The sequence below is a fragment of the Sphaeramia orbicularis genome, chromosome 14, assembly GCF_902148855.1.
Source record: "Sphaeramia orbicularis chromosome 14, fSphaOr1.1, whole genome shotgun sequence".
In the NCBI taxonomy this organism is placed as follows: domain Eukaryota; kingdom Metazoa; phylum Chordata; class Actinopteri; order Kurtiformes; family Apogonidae; genus Sphaeramia; species Sphaeramia orbicularis.
The window spans coordinates 27,543,849-27,558,080 of NC_043970.1; the positions used below are offsets into that span (position 1 = coordinate 27,543,849).

The window sequence follows — 14,232 nt, forward strand, 5'->3', positions numbered from 1 at the left end:
TTTGCTGAAAAAAAAACAAAACTTTTTTTTTTTGTGGTTTATTCAGATTTAATAACCTTTTAATTTACACTGAGCTTTAATAAACATCCACACGATCACTGAATTATCCCATAAAGACCCAGTACTACTTTTCTGGCAGTTGCCAGATGAATTTTCCTCTATATTTAACCTTTCTTAAGTGATTTATCACCTGTTATTTTAATATTATCCTCTACATTTTGCATTTTCACTGTAAATCAGGTATTATCCTACATTTAATTTCCTATATTTGATTTGGATATTCATGAAAACTCCAAGTTAATTCAAAGGTTATTATATAAAAACAGAAAAAAATGAAGAAAAAAAAGATTTTCTCTATATCTAACCTTTCCTAAGCGATTTATCGTCATTTATTTATAACACTATCTTCTGTATTTTGCATTTTATCAGTATAAATCAGGTATTTTCCAATATATAATTCACTGATCATGTAGGTGTTCATAAAAGCTCAGATTAAAGTTGAGGGTTATTATATCAAAAACAGAAAACTGCAGAAAAAATTACTTTTCAGTAAAATATGTCATAACTGAACATAAAACAAGTGTGTCCATCCACTGTCATTGATCCAACTGCATGGGTTTTACTGGTGAATTAATGTTGTAGAAGATGACAGTGTTTCTACGTTCACTACGGAGCCTCTGAACGTCCAAATGGGTCATATCTGATGACCATGGAAAGACGACAAACTGAATTTTACACCAATTATTTACATGGATTGATAGGATTAGTGCTTTAGCAGCTATTTAACATTTTAGATCAATAGATGCTTTTGGTCACTGGTGGAGGTTTGGGTATTTATGGGTTAAATATAGGAAATTACCTGATTTTCACCAAAAAATGCAACATGCAGAGGAAAAAACTGTGATGATTGGTGATAAATCACTTAGAAATGCTTAAATGCATAGAAAGACCTTGTTTTAGTTTTTTAGGAGTTAAAGCATCAAAACACTGATAATAATTAACACTGTAATTTGCCTTTTAACAATAGGGTAATTTTTTTGTTTCTATGCTAAACTAAGCAGCCAATTTTACACTGAATTTATCAGATATCGAGCAGTGCAGACGAGTAATATGACACACAATTAAAATGCTAAAATTCTCTAATGTCTTTAAGTTTGTTCTTTACTTGAGACTAAATTCTGTTTTACAAAAGGCATGAGGAGTATATTTATTATAATTTGTCACTGCATAACTGAATGTTACTATCCGAGTGCAGGTGGCCTTCAGTTAAAATACTCAACTGTATTCGGTCTTCCAATCTGGTGGCATTAAAGTAGCTGTTGGGACTTGTTTAGATGCATATTTCTCTTAACCTTGTTGTATCTCATGAATCATGAGCAGGAGTTGACTTTCATTGATGCTTTTAGAAAAAAAAGTCATGTTGAAGCGCTTTCCACAGCACTTGCTTCGACTTGAAAACTCTTATTTTGTGGTTTGTTTTGTTGGAACAAGTCTGTATCCTTCCAAGTATTATTAATTTTAATTTAATTCAGTTTTATTGCAAAGATTAAGATACAGAAGCAGGTTTTTTTTTTAATTATTGAAACAACACAGGAATGTGGTTGTAACATGTTAGGTATAGTTGTAGAATATTCTATTTCAATCACCATATTCACAGAAAACTCTTAAGATGTGAAACAATGTAAAGTTAAACACCATGATACAGGCTATTATATAGACATTATGGTAGTAGCAGACTTGTTAAAATGTAAGTGAACATCTATCAATATTTCTCCACTTTGTCCTTTTGCACATGAGTATATTTGTGCTAAATGTAGAGATATTGTCAAACTGTCAGATATAAGCCATGGACACATCTACAAACAAGTTTACACAGACAAAACACAATGAAAATCTAAACAAAGTCCAGTCAGTATAAGGATAAACTGTTTCCTGTTCACACAAATGAGACAGTTTATAAGTTTGTAAATTTGAGACACTTATTATGTTTCCTGACAGAAAAACAGTACTTTTCATATCTGAAAAATTCAACACATTGCATTGTGTTTAATCCTAAACAGCCGCAGGCGACAGAAAGCATCGACTGACTTAAAATGTTTTTAATAGCCTTTAAACCACTAATCCTATCAATACATGTAAATAACTCTGGTAAAATGCACTTTCTCAGCTTTTCATCTGCATCAGATGTGTCTTATTTGGACACTCAGAGGATTCATAGTGAATGTAGAAGAACTGTCATCGCCAATACTGATTCCCTTGTAAAACCCATATAGTTTAATTTAATGTAAATGAATGTAGAAGCTCATATTTCTGTTCACTTACTGATACAATTTTTGAAAAAAGTCAAGTTTTGATATAAGAACCTTTATATTTACCCTGAGCTTTTTTTAACATTCACAAGGACAGTGAATTAAATGTGGAAAATATCAAATTTTCTTTGGAAATACAAAATGTTGAGGATAATAATATAATAAATGGTGATAAATCACTTTGGAAAGGTTACATATAGAGAGACTCTTATGGAAGTTGCCATAAAAATAGTTGTAGGTCTTTAAGGGTTAATTATGATCATGTCTGAGAGGTCCTCTATGACAAGGCACCTAAAATCTGTCAACTCAGTACTTTTAAGATTGATAGTGTATACTAAGTTAGAATAACCTCACCAAACAACCATGAGGAACCATATAACTGTCTACAGTACAGCTCAAATTTTAAAATGTAAAAATACAGTTATGATGTTAGAAACAGCTGCACTTGAGCATTATAGTCAATTAAAACTGAACAGAGCAAAGCATTTTATTCCAATTACACAGAATTTAAAGTGTTTCAGAAAACTGTTTAAGGAAGAAAGTTTCAGCGACAGAAATGAACAAACACACAGAAGATAATTTGATCTAGAACTGCACTCATAATAAAATTAATATTAACTATTATGATATTTGAGTTATTTTATATGACATGTGAATATTTTATATTAATGTGTATATTTTCTGGTTTCTTTCACCTTCTGTAATAGGAAATATCTTCTCTTTCCCCCTAGATAAAAGTAAATATCTTTATCTTTGGACATTCAAGGACATTATCTTAGGTTTTGTGAAACACTGACACTTTTCACTATTTCAGACATTTTATAGACAAACAAAAAATCAACAAAGAAAACAATCAATTTAACAGTGAAAATAATAATAATTTGATCATTGCAAAATATGTATGAAAGCAGCATAAGAATATTAAGAAGTATATTTATTATTGTATGTTGTACCAGCTATAGGAGATGTGCTGCTATTAAATGTCCAGAAGACCTGGAACTGCGTTTTTGTTTATATTCTACATGAATGTTGGTGAAGTAAATACCTAGTGTGTCTGCACTGTATCTCTGCCTCAGATGTACATCCAGGTACTAATTTAAAACATTCATCACTGATTCACCAGGACTTTGATGAAGTCAGTTTCACTGTTGAATGACAAACAAAATCAGAAGTTACACTGACTGAATGGAAACATTCAGTACTGTACTGAGTGTCCAAGTGTTTTTCAGTCACATCTAACCTGCTAAACTTCTATAATCACACCTCAAATAGTAGTTTGTGTGTACAAATACAGCTGTCATTAGTCAGCATTGACAGAGTAGTAAGGTGTTATTTTGGACCGGTCTCTCTCTCTGGGCGTGTTCACAGCATCTACACAATTTGTTTTGGCAGTTTCAGTGTGGAAACTTTTCTCCTTTTACAATGAATATATTAACATAAGGTAACAATAGTTGTATAAACTAAGAACATACTCAGTTCACATTGAGGAGTGGTTTTGTATGGAAAAAAGTAGAGTAAAAATATTCAGTTTAAGATGATGTATAAAAGTTGTATTTTTCAGATGTATAGTAGTGAGGAAAAAGAGTAATAGTAACAGTTGCTGATGGTTAAGGTCTTAAAGGTCTGGTTTACTTTGTTTTCTTTCTTTAGGGAACTAAGAACTGATATAACCCTATGTAATTTATTCAAAAATGGATTAGTCAAGTAAAATTGATGTGGGACAAGATAAGCTCAGCTTTTTCCCCACTCCATTTCAGACACAATGTGCTAAGTTGAAATAAATATACATGTCTGGTATCTTTAGTGTTTGGTCTGGGCTTGTTACTTTCTGTATTCTGAAGTGTTCTGTTGAAATCAGTGGGTTTTTTTTCTTTTCATTTCATTTGCCTTAATTATTTTGTTCTTGCTTGTGTTTGTACAGTCAAAATGTTTATTATTATCAAGGCTTTAGCATTAAACTGGTAATTCAGTAGAATATGGGTTAAAAGACATTTCATATCATTTCTTCACAATTTGTTCAAAGTACATAATAATCCTATTTAATATACTGAAAAAATGACCACAAAGAGACTATAAATAAGGCCCTTTAATATAGTAACATTTAGGTAACAGGATGAATCCAACATGGGAGAATATTTCGAACACAGAAGCATAAAAAAAGTGATTTCTTTCACATTTAACACCAACTTGTTAGCTCGAAGGAAGAATGTCATTTTAAACCAACATGCAAAGGCCCCCTGTATGTAAATACAAAAAGAAAAAAAAAAACCAAAACAATAAATATGATCCTCGGGGTAAAGATTACCTTGGTAAAATGGATCCTGGGTATACAGTGACAGATATTCATCATTTTAAAATGCCTTTTAAAATGACTTACACTTGTAAATGTACACAGAGTAGTTACATAAAGATCATTACAGTAGTATACATGGTAAAAGACACCAGAGACCTACAGCATAGCTCAAAAGGCTGACAAGATTAATTCTCTACTGATAACCCAGATGCATGAGTTGCATCTGAGCTCTTCTTGGTAAACTTGCAATATTGTGAAGCAGTTTAATAAGATTATATGTATATATGTATATATTTATATATATATTTACATGGTATGTTAGCATACTCATGTTCTTAAAGCACATTACTTAAAAAAAGTCATTGATGCACATTAACTTTTCCACAAACGTTAACCCTTATTAAACCGGATAAAGTGGCTAAAACTACATTCTTATTTACAGAAACAGGCTTTGTTGCCAGTGGAGGAGCAGATATGCACATGCAAGCACCAAAGTCTGTCCGCTAGTGTTAACTAGTAACTGGCTGGTAGTAATAATGTACGTTCAGAAAAGAAAGACTCGCTCTCCCAGGTAGCAGCGTCACCGTAAAAAAAATGGAATGCTAAGATGTGGTCCTTAAAAAACCAAATGCTAATCAGACATGAGAAAAGGTAAAATGTGGTTTAACAGTTTATCTGGATGCAACTAGTTGTTCCCTTCATTTACCATACAACCACTTACATTTTGATCCATAAAAAAACTTCATGTTAAAAGAACTCACTATTTAACAGAGGTGAATGCCCAGAATGAAAGTCATGGTAAAAATAGTTCATGCTCCATGTGCAAAATGTACAACTAAGCACATACAGCCATTTTAGTCACAAAAGGGCCCCTACAGTCACCTCGTGTTCACTTAAAGGTTTACCGACCCCAACATTATCTATACCTGCTACTAAAACTTCAGATTCTTTGTGCTTTTTCAGTCAGACATTACTATGATGTAGGTAAGCTTAAAATAAACATGAAAACTGTCTTTGCTAGGCACTTCATTCATAGAAATACTTTGCAGACTCAGGATTCATTAATAGAGTGTCAGGACTCTGTAATAAAGATTGTCCAGGGAAAGTAAAATACAAAATCTGGCTAATCAAACTGCCTAAACCTAATGAAAACTCCTTTGGCTGTTAGGACTAATGGTGAAAAAAGTTGTTTGTTTTTTTTCCTGAAGCTGATGAGGAAAATAGTGAAAAAGTGAGATAGGCCAGACCCATATCCTTATCAATCTCAAAGTATCTACACAGGACTGACCGGTCAAAAATGGGACAACTGTCAAACTCTTTTGTGCAGGCACATTATTGTCCTGAATTTATGTACATACAGTATTTACATCATACTTTCCCCCTTGACTGTTTATCCTTAAAGTTAGCAATGTTTTATTCAATGTTTTATCCACAAAATAGCTCATATCTAATGTTTTGTGCATGACCTTGTTACCATCTATCTAAATTAAAAATATAGTATGGAAACATCTATGCTTTTTGGTTTAGTAACAATAGATGTCTGCCTACACATAAAGCATGAACTATTTCAGTGACTCCATGCCTCTGTAAGAACAGGTTTGTGCTTATGGAAAAGCCTGATAAGTAAGTGAAAACTAATGAGATTAAATTTCAGAAAACCATCACCAACTTGCTAAAAGTTTTAAGTATAAAAAAAAAAATCCAACAGCAGCAGTGAGTCAAGTTGTAGCTGAGTGACTCAAAGGTGCATGTATGTTTTTTAATGACAAAACCTGCTCTTTCTCACCAGCAGTTTCCCAAGGTTTTTGGCAAACTAGCTCCATGAGGCAAGTACAGCCTCAACAGAGCAGCAGCAGCTGCTGCTTGATCAATGTCAGGACAAAATAGCTTTGGAAGAAGTACCATGGATATTTTAAAAACTATTTTTACATCTAAACCATGAAAATGTCTGAACTGAACAGTACTCCAAGGCTAGGGTTATGTGTAGCTTAATATTTCATTCTGATAAAATGGGAGGATGATGACTTTCATCATCCATCATTTTGCACACACATCCTATTCCATGTTTGACTGGAGTATGTTTACAACAGACCCTACACACAGTCTACCACAGAGCTATCCTCCTCCTCTGCTCCCCACTCCCCAAACCTCATCTGAGGTGACGGAGCGGCAGGGTGAAGGTTGTTTAAATCATCTATGGCATCTGGGTCTGTGTCGTCACTGGCACCGATGCCCATGTGACCCCCTTCCTCCCGATGTGTGCGGATGTGTTTCCTTAGCGCTGCCGGCTCCTTGAAACTTCGGCTACAGAAGGGGCAGCAGCACGGTCTCTCACCGGTGTGGATGAGCTGGTGGTGTTTGAGATGCTGCAGGCGGCTCAACCGTTTCCCGCAGATGGCACACACATACGGTTTCTCTCCAGTGTGTGTGCGCCTGTGTTTGCGTAAACCATCTAAATGACGGAAGCAGTTGCCGCATTCAGAACAAGAGTACGGCTTTTCACCCGTGTGTATGCGCAGGTGGGTTTTAAGTGCACCGGACTCACGGAAGCGGCGGCCGCAGACAGCACACGGGTAGGGCTTCTCTCCAGTGTGGATGCGAATGTGCTTCTTCAAGCTGGAGATCAAACGGAAAGTCTTTCCACACTCCAAGCAGTGATGAGGCCGATCTCCAGAGGGCTCGACTGCTGTGTCAGCAGTAGAGGGCCCTGCGGAGTCATCTGCCCGTCCTGGTGAAACACCGTCCCCTCTTCCACCCACAGAACTCCGAGTAACTACTTTCTGTCCCTCAAGTCCACTCTGCTGCAAGGCACCAGTGCAATCTCGCACAAGTCTTTGGTGACGCAGGGGCTGAGTGAAGGAGCGCTGGTTTCCTCCCTCCCCTCCCACTTGAACATAGCCGAGGTCGGCCACACTGTGGGACGGTCGTTCATCATCGCCAACTGTACTGTCACTGCGCAGGCCAGCCTCCTTCCTAGCGGGCTGACCTGATCCTGCAGCTGGTCCTTGTTCCTCCTTGATCTCAAACCTGGATGATCCCCCTGGTCCCTGAGACTGTCTGTCATCTGAGAACAAATAAACCCATGAAGAGACGGTTAACAAAAAAAAAAAAAGTTTAGAACGGAAAGAGTCAACTGGCTTAAGAAAGATTAAAATGTTTATTATTCAGTGATTAAATACAAAAGGATGTGTCTATCTACCTAACACTAGACCTGTTACACAATTACTGCAAAAAAAAAAAAAAGGTTGCCTCACCTCATTTGTGCATATGTTAAACATGTAGACTGGTCTTTAAAGCTAATATAGAGTCATTTTAAAGTAAGATGTTCGAACACCCAACTCTCTCCAATGCAGATGTGTTTGAAGATTCACTTAAATCTTAAAGAAAACAAACCTGGACGGACTGTTCTTGCTAAGCATCACAATTAATTGATCATACAAACTTTTCTCCCACTCTAGATCTTCCTGTCGTGCCAGACTATACTCTTAACAAACCTCTAGTTACAGGTATCATCAATATATTGTGATGCTTGGCAAGGTCAGTGTCCAGGGTTTTCTGTTTCAAGATTTAAGTTAAAATATAGTAAGAGCAAATATCATCTAGCTAATCAGTTTGTAACCTAAAGAAAGGACTAAAGTGGATAACTACTTTGTAGTTTGTACAGTCTAGTGTTAAATCTTTGCATGTTAATTATCAACTAGGAATCAACACTTTTTGAGAATTGATACAGTATTACAAAACATACTGGCAAGTTGCAGTGCAGTGAGAGAGCTATTTTGTTATGCTTCTAGTTACCTGGTCTGCTGGAATCAGAGCACATATGAGATGTGCCAGATGCAAATGAGTCCAGAGAATGATTCGTCACAGAGCCATCAGGCTGGATTGAAAGCTGGCACATTTTGTAGTCGTCTCTTGGCTCAAATCCGTGAAGGGACTCATCTACAGAGCCCCCGAGACCCAAATCCACACCAGCTCCATTCACATTTCGGGGGTTCTGGTGGTCCCGGTCCATGCCTGAAGTCAGTGAGGCCATGGAAGACAGTGAAGGTGCAAACACTGACTGGTTGACTGTCTGTGGTCCTGTATATGAGATCTGGAGCTGGTCTATGAGCTTCTGTGCACTACACAAACACTCCTGTAAAGTCTTCAGCTCCCTCTCTGACACCTCAAGGCGCACTTTAAGTCTTTCATTCTCTTGTTCTTTGTGCAGGAGCTCTTGCTGAGTCTCATTGAGCACAAGGACCACTTCGCCCAGCAGAGTGTCCACAGCAGCGGACATTGCAGTCTGAATGGTCGGTGCCAAGCGTGATTTAAGCGATGTTACTGTCATGCCGCCCTGAGAGACTCCGTATTCAACCTTCTCCTGTTTAGGATCATAGCAGGAGTCAACCCCGGTCCTGTCAGAAATGTTGATTATACTCTGTTTACGGTTTCCACTGTGGACTGAACTGCTGCCGCTGTTTGATGGAGAAGAATCCATGCTGGCAGCATAACCTGTCCTCCTGGCAGTCATGTTTTCAGAGCCGTTAGCTTCACTTATCTTTGCTAATGCTGTTTGAAGACGATGCTAACGTGTACTGTGGGCGCTGTTAACCAGAGATGTCCAAAGTTCAAACGCACTAAGGTGATTAAATAGAATTTGTGCCTTGGATTTGTCAGAGCACAGGGTGAAGCGTCATCTATTAGATCGGCCTCTTTGTTGTTTTACTACAGACAAAAACAATGTAAGCAACTCTGAGACGCGACTCTCCGCTGGGCCCTGATCCCTCTGCTAACATTAGCCCGTTAGCTCTGAATCTTAAGCTCGGTAAAAGACTTATTGATTTAGCCGAAGTCACTCTGCAGAAATAATACACTGGTGTTCTTTGGTTAGACTGGTCCACTCCGTAAATTATTGTTCAGAGATGTTAAAACAATGGCCTTCTGCAGCGACTCACCCATCTCCACCTTCTGTCCACCTAACGGCACTGTAATGTAAACGAAGGCCTGTCGCACAGAAATGACGTCAACAAATGCTTCTTTTTTTATACGGACAAGTTTTGCCCTGGATTTTGACTAAAAGGGATGTTTGTCCTAAATTGTTCTTCTTCTGTTCGTGTTTTCTGTCCTAAATTGCCTTCTTTTCTGTAATTATGTACTTTACTTACCAAGCCATGAATTCCACTGTAAATTACCTTAATTTTTAGTAATTAATTTAATTCAATTCAATTCAATTCAATTCAATTCAATAAAGTCTTATCTTATCTTATCTTATCTTATCTTATCTTATCTTATCTTATCTTATCTTATTGTGATAACCTAAACAAGTTAAACTAACTGTTAACATACCTAACTCCATAGAAAGTGCTGCAGAGAGGACTTAAAGTATACTGATACCACAACAGAGTTTACTATTTTCATAAGAACATAAACAACCTCTATGCATCTATATTCTTCACTGAGATTTTTCTGTTGATGAAGCCCATATTTTAGTCTAAGCACTTGAGCCTATAATTCTTATGTTGCCTACTATTACCCTCTTATGCAAGGGTGTCAAACTCATTTTAGTTCAGGGGCCATATTCAGCTAAATTTGTTCTGAAGTGGGCCAGACCAGAACAATAATAACATAATAACCTATAAATAATGACGACTTCAAATTTTTGTCTTTGTTTTAGTGTAAAAACAAAACAAAACATTAAATTATGAAAATACTTACTTTGATAAACTATCAAAAAAAAAAAAAAAAAACCTGAAATTTAAATTAAAAAACATAAGAAAATTTAGTGCAATTTTAACAATATTATTCCTCAACTTCTCATTTCTACATGTGAATTATGAATCAGATCTACAAAGACACTAAACACTGAGGAACAGGCAGACAAATTGTTGAAATTGTGCTTAATTTTCTTTAGACATTTCAGGTTGTTCATATTTGTTCAGGTTATTCACATTTTATTGTTACAGTTTGTAATGTAAATATTTTCATAATGTAATGTTATTTTTTGCACTAAAACAAAGAAAAAAATTTAAGCTGTTAATTCTAGATTTTTTTTGGCTTAATTCAAGATTTTTTTTTTCACTTAATTGAAGATTTTTATTATTTTTATTTTATTTTATTTTATTTTTTTGGCTTAATTCAAGATTTTTTTTTACTCAACTGAAGATTTTTTTTTTTTTTTTTTTTTTTTGCTTAATTCAAGATTTTTTATTTATTTATTTTTTTAACTTAATTGAAGTTGTTTTTTTTTTTTTGCCTTAATTCAAGATTTTTTTGCAAAATTTGAGATTTTTTTTGCTTAATTGAAGATTTTTTTTACTCAGTTGAAGATTTTTTTTTTTTTTTTTGGCTTAATTCAAGATTTTTTCCTTAATTCAAGCTATTTTTTTTTTGCTTAATTCAATTCAAGACTGTGGAATTTTTGCACTTGGCAAATTCATCCCAGGGGCCCAACTGGACCCTTTGATGGGCCGCATTTGGCCCCCGGGCCGCATGTTTGACACCCCTGCTCTAATGTATTTTATTAGTATATCTCTCATTAAAGCCTGATTTTACAGCATAGCCTACATGTTCTTCTTTCATGTCAAATACATTAATTTCAATCTCATGTATATAACTTGAAATCACAGCACAAATTCATCGCATATTACAGTCAAGACCTTACTGATATATTATACAAACAAGAACCCCAATAAATCAGTGTAAAGGGGAAAAACTCCACCAGAACCAGGCTCAGAGTGGTCGGCCATCTGCCTCGACCATTTAAAGTGAATGGACCATGTAGGAAAGGAAAGGAGTCAACATCACTGTGTAGAACGGAGGCCCAGTAATCATACCTCAGGAAACATGGTTGCAGAGAAACCTGCAGAGAGGAACAGTGAAAGAGTACAAACTTTGAGGACATGTGTTATTGACATGTACTAGTAAAATATAGAGAGAGGAAATCTGCAATAACATTTACTTTCAGTGCCTTGTAGGGTGAATTTAAGTTGACACTAGGGTGCTAAAATAAAGTAATAAAATACAATAACATGCAATGGAAGGAAAAAAGGGCTGCATCGTGCGTAATTTTGCTGTGGTTGTGTGGTTGTAGAAATTCAGCATTGTGGAAGATGAAATGACCACATCATTTCACATAATAGTTAGATAATGAATATGACAATTAGTATACATATATTGACTTTTTGAGAAATGCTTGGCAAATATATAAAAAATTAGGTAAGATTTCAGTGGAGTAACATGCCCCTTTAAATCCGCCTGTAAGTCAGTGTGCAGGGTGAAACATTACCCTCAAGTCAAATCTGTGCAGCAGCCATTTGAGATAAAGCCTTAAAGTTTCAAACTAAAATTATACATCCAGGGTTCAGAATCTGCCATACCCACATGTCGTTGACCCCTAAGTTGGTTATATAACCTCCAAAACTGGTGCTCTGCAAAAAAAAATAAGTCTCCCACATTGATAAGCTGCAGCTCTGTCACTTAAATGAGGATGCTGTGACCTGATTATTTTCATTCAGAATCTGGTTACACTTGGTTTCCTGATCTGTGGTGTCTGATGCTTTACAGATGAGCCTCATGCTGTCAAAGTGACATCCATCCTGAAAACTAATTAATTTCAGCAACACCCTGTTACATAACTGAAAAGCCACAGACCATGACAGACTGTTTTTTCTTCTTCAGAGGAGTGCAGAGTTAAAGGCGTCCATAGTGCTTCTTATAATTTATAAACTGTAGGAGGCACTGTAGGCTTCTTTATCAGTACAATTTACTTAGGTCATGTAATGAGTTTACATTAATCTTCTCCCTCACATAACCCACTGTCTACCAAATAAAACATTGCACTGTTATGGAAGAATAATTGTTGCAGTGTATCAATTCTAACCCAAATGGAGGATGATTTTCAAGCAACAATACAGAAAAGAAAAACATCTTGCCAGTTAGTTCCAGTTTTATGGGGGAGTGTTTTGCCTGTTAGTTAATATCCACTGAGTTTGTGGGCTAATGTTGGCAGATCATGAAAGCATTCTACTGCAAAAAATATTTCTAGTTTGTGGGTTTTAGTGATTTAATTGTTATTTCCCTAGAGTTATTTGAATATTTCTTAAATGAGTTATTCAAGTAATTCATTACAGAAAGTTGGAATGAGTGTTATAAATGCATATGCAGCATTGCTAGGGCAGTTATTAGTTTTCATGACTGTCGCACATATATTTATAATAAATGTACTTCTGAGCTTATAGTGTTATTTTGTGATCTTGTGTGTTGATTCTGGCTTCTTTCAGTTCAGATAATTTCTTTCCCTGTGGAATTGATTTTGATGAAGAAAACAGGCGGATCCCAGTCAACCTCAGAGGATGAGGAAAAACTGACGCGCAAACAGTAAATAGGGGCAGTGAATGATGGCATTATGTAATGTTCTGTTTTAACAGCTACCATCTGCCTTGACTTTGTGTCATGTCACGTCAGAAACATTTCTTACTCAGTGACTAGGTTTCCGTGTTTCCAAGTAGCTGGTTTAGTCCGTCACACCATCTTTTCTCGTAATAACTTGTCAGCAGTGTTATTTTTGAAGTTAGTTAGAATTCTCAGGAAACTTGTGCTTGTTGGGGATAAAACTGACTGACGTTGCCAGAATGAAATGGGCACTATATGTACTATACGGTTCAAAATCAGGAAATAATTGCAAAATAAATCTATTTTCGTAGGATCCCCCATTTCCATTTAAGTTAAAACATTTCCTGACATGAAAATCTATGATTTGTCAAGTGGTTTGAAACTATATTTAACCCTAAAAGACCTAAACGGCCACTGGCAACCAAAAGCATTTACTAATCAAAAAATGTTTCTATATTGTTGAACCACTAATCCTATCCATACATGTAAATAATTAAGGTAAAATGCAGTTTCTAAGATTTTTATAATCATCAGATATAATCCATTTGGACGTTCAGAAGCTCCATAGTAAACATAGAAACACTGTCAGCATCAACACTGATTCACCAGTAAAACCCATGAAGTTTGACAAATGGCAGTGATTTTAAACGTTTCTTTTTATGTTCAGTTAACGATATATTTTGCTTTAAAAAAAGTATGTTTTTATTCAGTTCTCTCTGTTTTGATAGAATAATCTTTGAATTTACTCTGAGCTTTTATGAACATCAACATTATCAGTAAATTAGATATAGGAAAACACCTGATTTTCACAGAAAAATGCAGAATGCAGAAGATAATCTTATAATAAATAGATTACTTAGGAAAGGTTCAATTTAAAGTTCATTTCAAAAGTTCACTTCAAAGCGGCCTCAAAAATAGTTTGAGGCCTTTAAGGGTTAACTGACAAATACACAAAGAAAATATTATGTAATGTTTTGACTGACTGAATTTGGTGAAAAATGTACATGTTGATGCCTGCAACACACTCAAGAAAGGTTTGGACTGCAGCCTTTTTGCTACTGTGATTTATCACCATCTCTTTTTTTTTTTTTTTTTTTTTTTTTTTTACTTTTTTTTTTTTGTTTCTTCCATTTCAAGTGGTTGAGTTGATGGCAGCATACAATATTTCTCTTAATTTTCAGTTTCAGCTTTCAGAAAATCTCCAAACTTCTCTCCCATGGTCTAATGCATTTAGAATAAAGTGTATAGTCATTATAT

General features: G+C 35.5%; 1 protein-coding gene across 1 annotated transcript; it reads right to left on the reverse strand.

The window, feature by feature from the left end:
- Positions 1–4,377: 4,377 nt before the first annotated feature.
- On the reverse strand, positions 4,378–9,596 carry LOC115433111 (zinc finger protein 70). Its single transcript, XM_030154337.1, has 2 exons — positions 8,398–9,596; positions 4,378–7,666 (listed from the first exon to the last, which is right to left on the reverse strand). Exons 1-2 carry the CDS (start codon positions 9,113–9,115, stop codon positions 6,696–6,698), a joined length of 1,689 nt encoding a protein of 562 aa, XP_030010197.1. The 5' UTR covers positions 9,116–9,596; the 3' UTR covers positions 4,378–6,695.
- Positions 9,597–14,232: the final 4,636 nt, after the last annotated feature.

Excerpts from the sequence above, each read along its gene's own strand:
- LOC115433111 (XM_030154337.1), bottom strand. The coding sequence starts at position 9,115 with ATGACTGCCAGGAGGACAGGTTATGCTGCCAGCATGGATTCTTCTCCA. Across the intron at positions 7,667-8,397 it reads CTCTGATTCCAGCAGACCAG|ATGACAGACAGTCTCAGGGA; the intron begins GTAACTAGAAGC and ends ATTTGTTCTCAG.